Source organism: Saccostrea echinata, unplaced genomic scaffold (assembly GCF_033153115.1).
Source record: "Saccostrea echinata isolate AGI-Se365-2 ecotype Australia unplaced genomic scaffold, CSIRO_AGI_Sech_v1 ptg000017l, whole genome shotgun sequence".
In the NCBI taxonomy this organism is placed as follows: Eukaryota; Metazoa; Mollusca; class Bivalvia; order Ostreida; family Ostreidae; genus Saccostrea; species Saccostrea echinata.
In genome coordinates, this window is record NW_026889766.1 from 3,291,737 (window position 1) to 3,293,497 (window position 1,761).

The following is a 1,761-nucleotide window of genomic DNA, read 5'->3' on the forward strand; positions in this document are numbered from 1 at the left end:
TTCATTTAACCTTGAAAATCAAAGGTAATGCTAATAAATGGGATTATTATAATGACGGTTTAATATACATTTAGTAATAAAGGTTAGTGTGCTTGCCAATGAGTATTTGATCTGTGCATCTCTATGATTAGATTAAACATGTAGTAAAGTGAATCATGTTATTATATTCATCTTTAGTAAGAAATATTCGAAAATGAAATCAGGAAGATAGATTTAATGATATTTTTGAGAAACAGTTTTTACATTTCAATTGTTGTCCATGAATTGCTTGATAGTTTCCCAGAATATTCTCTGACCAGTTTTATTTTCTGTCAACTCCACATGTGAGATAGATTTTAGGAGCACTTTCAGGGATCTGTTGATGTGTTCGGAACGAATGTCCTCCAACAACACTAGAAAAAGCTTATGACCATCACCGTCCGCCAAAGTGTGACTTGCAAGAGCTGTTTCATATTTACACCACTGATCTTCCATAAAATTATTGGAAAGCACCAAAATTAACTTCCTGCTCGTGTCAATACTCTCAAGAATTTCCTCCACATAAACTCTACCTGGAATGATATCTCTTTCATGTAGACAGAGTTTATATTTGTGGTTTCTTTCTAGCATTCGAACCAATTCAGACATTATCCATTTTCTGTCGTTTGTGTTATAAGCAATAAAAGCATCATATAAAAATTCTTCGTCATCTGTAAACCTTTTGTAACCCATTGGTTTTCTATTTCTGCAAATGTATATATAATATTTGATATCCCAGCGAAATTTTCGTAAGAGAACTGTAGTGAAAATCAGAATTGACAGAAATCCAAGGGAAGTGAAGGTTAGTATAATATACGGGTTTATTTTGTGACATTCCGAAGCTGGATCAAAGTTGGATAGGCTTTTCTCCTTTAACTCAGATGGAGAATTGCAGATATAGCTGTTTGGGTATCCAATCGCCCTATCTTTGTTGTTTTCTACCCAAACTCTGAACCACTCCAATTGGCAACCACAGTCAAAGGGATTGGATGATACATCAAGGAAGAACTCTTTCTTTTCCCAAAGAACATGTGGCAAAAATGTTTGATTGATATTATTTAAAATATTGCTTTGGAGAACAAATTTATTGAAACGGGACAAATTTTGAAAGACGTTCCCTTGAATTTCTTTAATTCTATTAAAGCTGTAATCTATGTATGTCAAGTTTGTAAAATCATTAAGAGGAGTCATCTGGTTTATTCCACAATTAACAATTGCTAAGGATATCAAGTGTTTCAGAGGTAGCAGCACTTTCCTAACATCAGTTTTAGAAAAATCTGTATTCTTTATTTCTAAAACCTTTAGATTTGGACAATTTAAGAAAATATTTCTGAATTCCTTATCTTTTATTTCCTCAATACGTCCGATGGAAAGTGTTTGGAGAGATTTTGAATATAAAGCTTCTTTCTGCAAAACAACTCCACGTAGGTTACCTATGATTAGGGTTTGTAGAAGAGGCATAGAAGAAAATGAAAACATAGTGATTTCCTGGAAAAGATTTAGTGAAATGTTTAGAAATGTTACGTTTTGGAGGCAGTGTCCCTGAACATTAAAATCTTTTGTACGCATTAAAATATTCTCTGCCATATACAGTTTTTGAAGGTTTGGAAATGTTGGTGTCGTGCCATTCAAGCAGAATTTGGGGATGCTTTCAAAATAATTTTCTGTAAAATTCAGCTCTTCTAAAGTATTCATTTGAATAAATGGTATGCTATAATTAGATATGAAGTTGCTCCCAAAATC

At 32.9% G+C, this 1,761-nt stretch overlaps 1 protein-coding gene across 1 annotated transcript; it reads right to left on the minus strand.

Moving 5' to 3' along the window:
• Window positions 1-246: 246 nt before the first annotated feature.
• LOC133189233 (toll-like receptor 3) lies at window positions 247-1,560 on the minus strand. The gene has a single exon (XM_061324636.1). It carries the CDS (start codon window positions 1,495-1,497, stop codon window positions 247-249), a length of 1,251 nt encoding a protein of 416 aa, XP_061180620.1. The 5' UTR covers window positions 1,498-1,560.
• Window positions 1,561-1,761: the final 201 nt, after the last annotated feature.

Bases quoted from the DNA above. Each gene is read 5' to 3' on its own strand.
- LOC133189233 (XM_061324636.1), bottom strand. From the start codon at position 1,497: ATGTTTTCATTTTCTTCTATGCCTCTTCTACAAACCCTAATCATAGGT.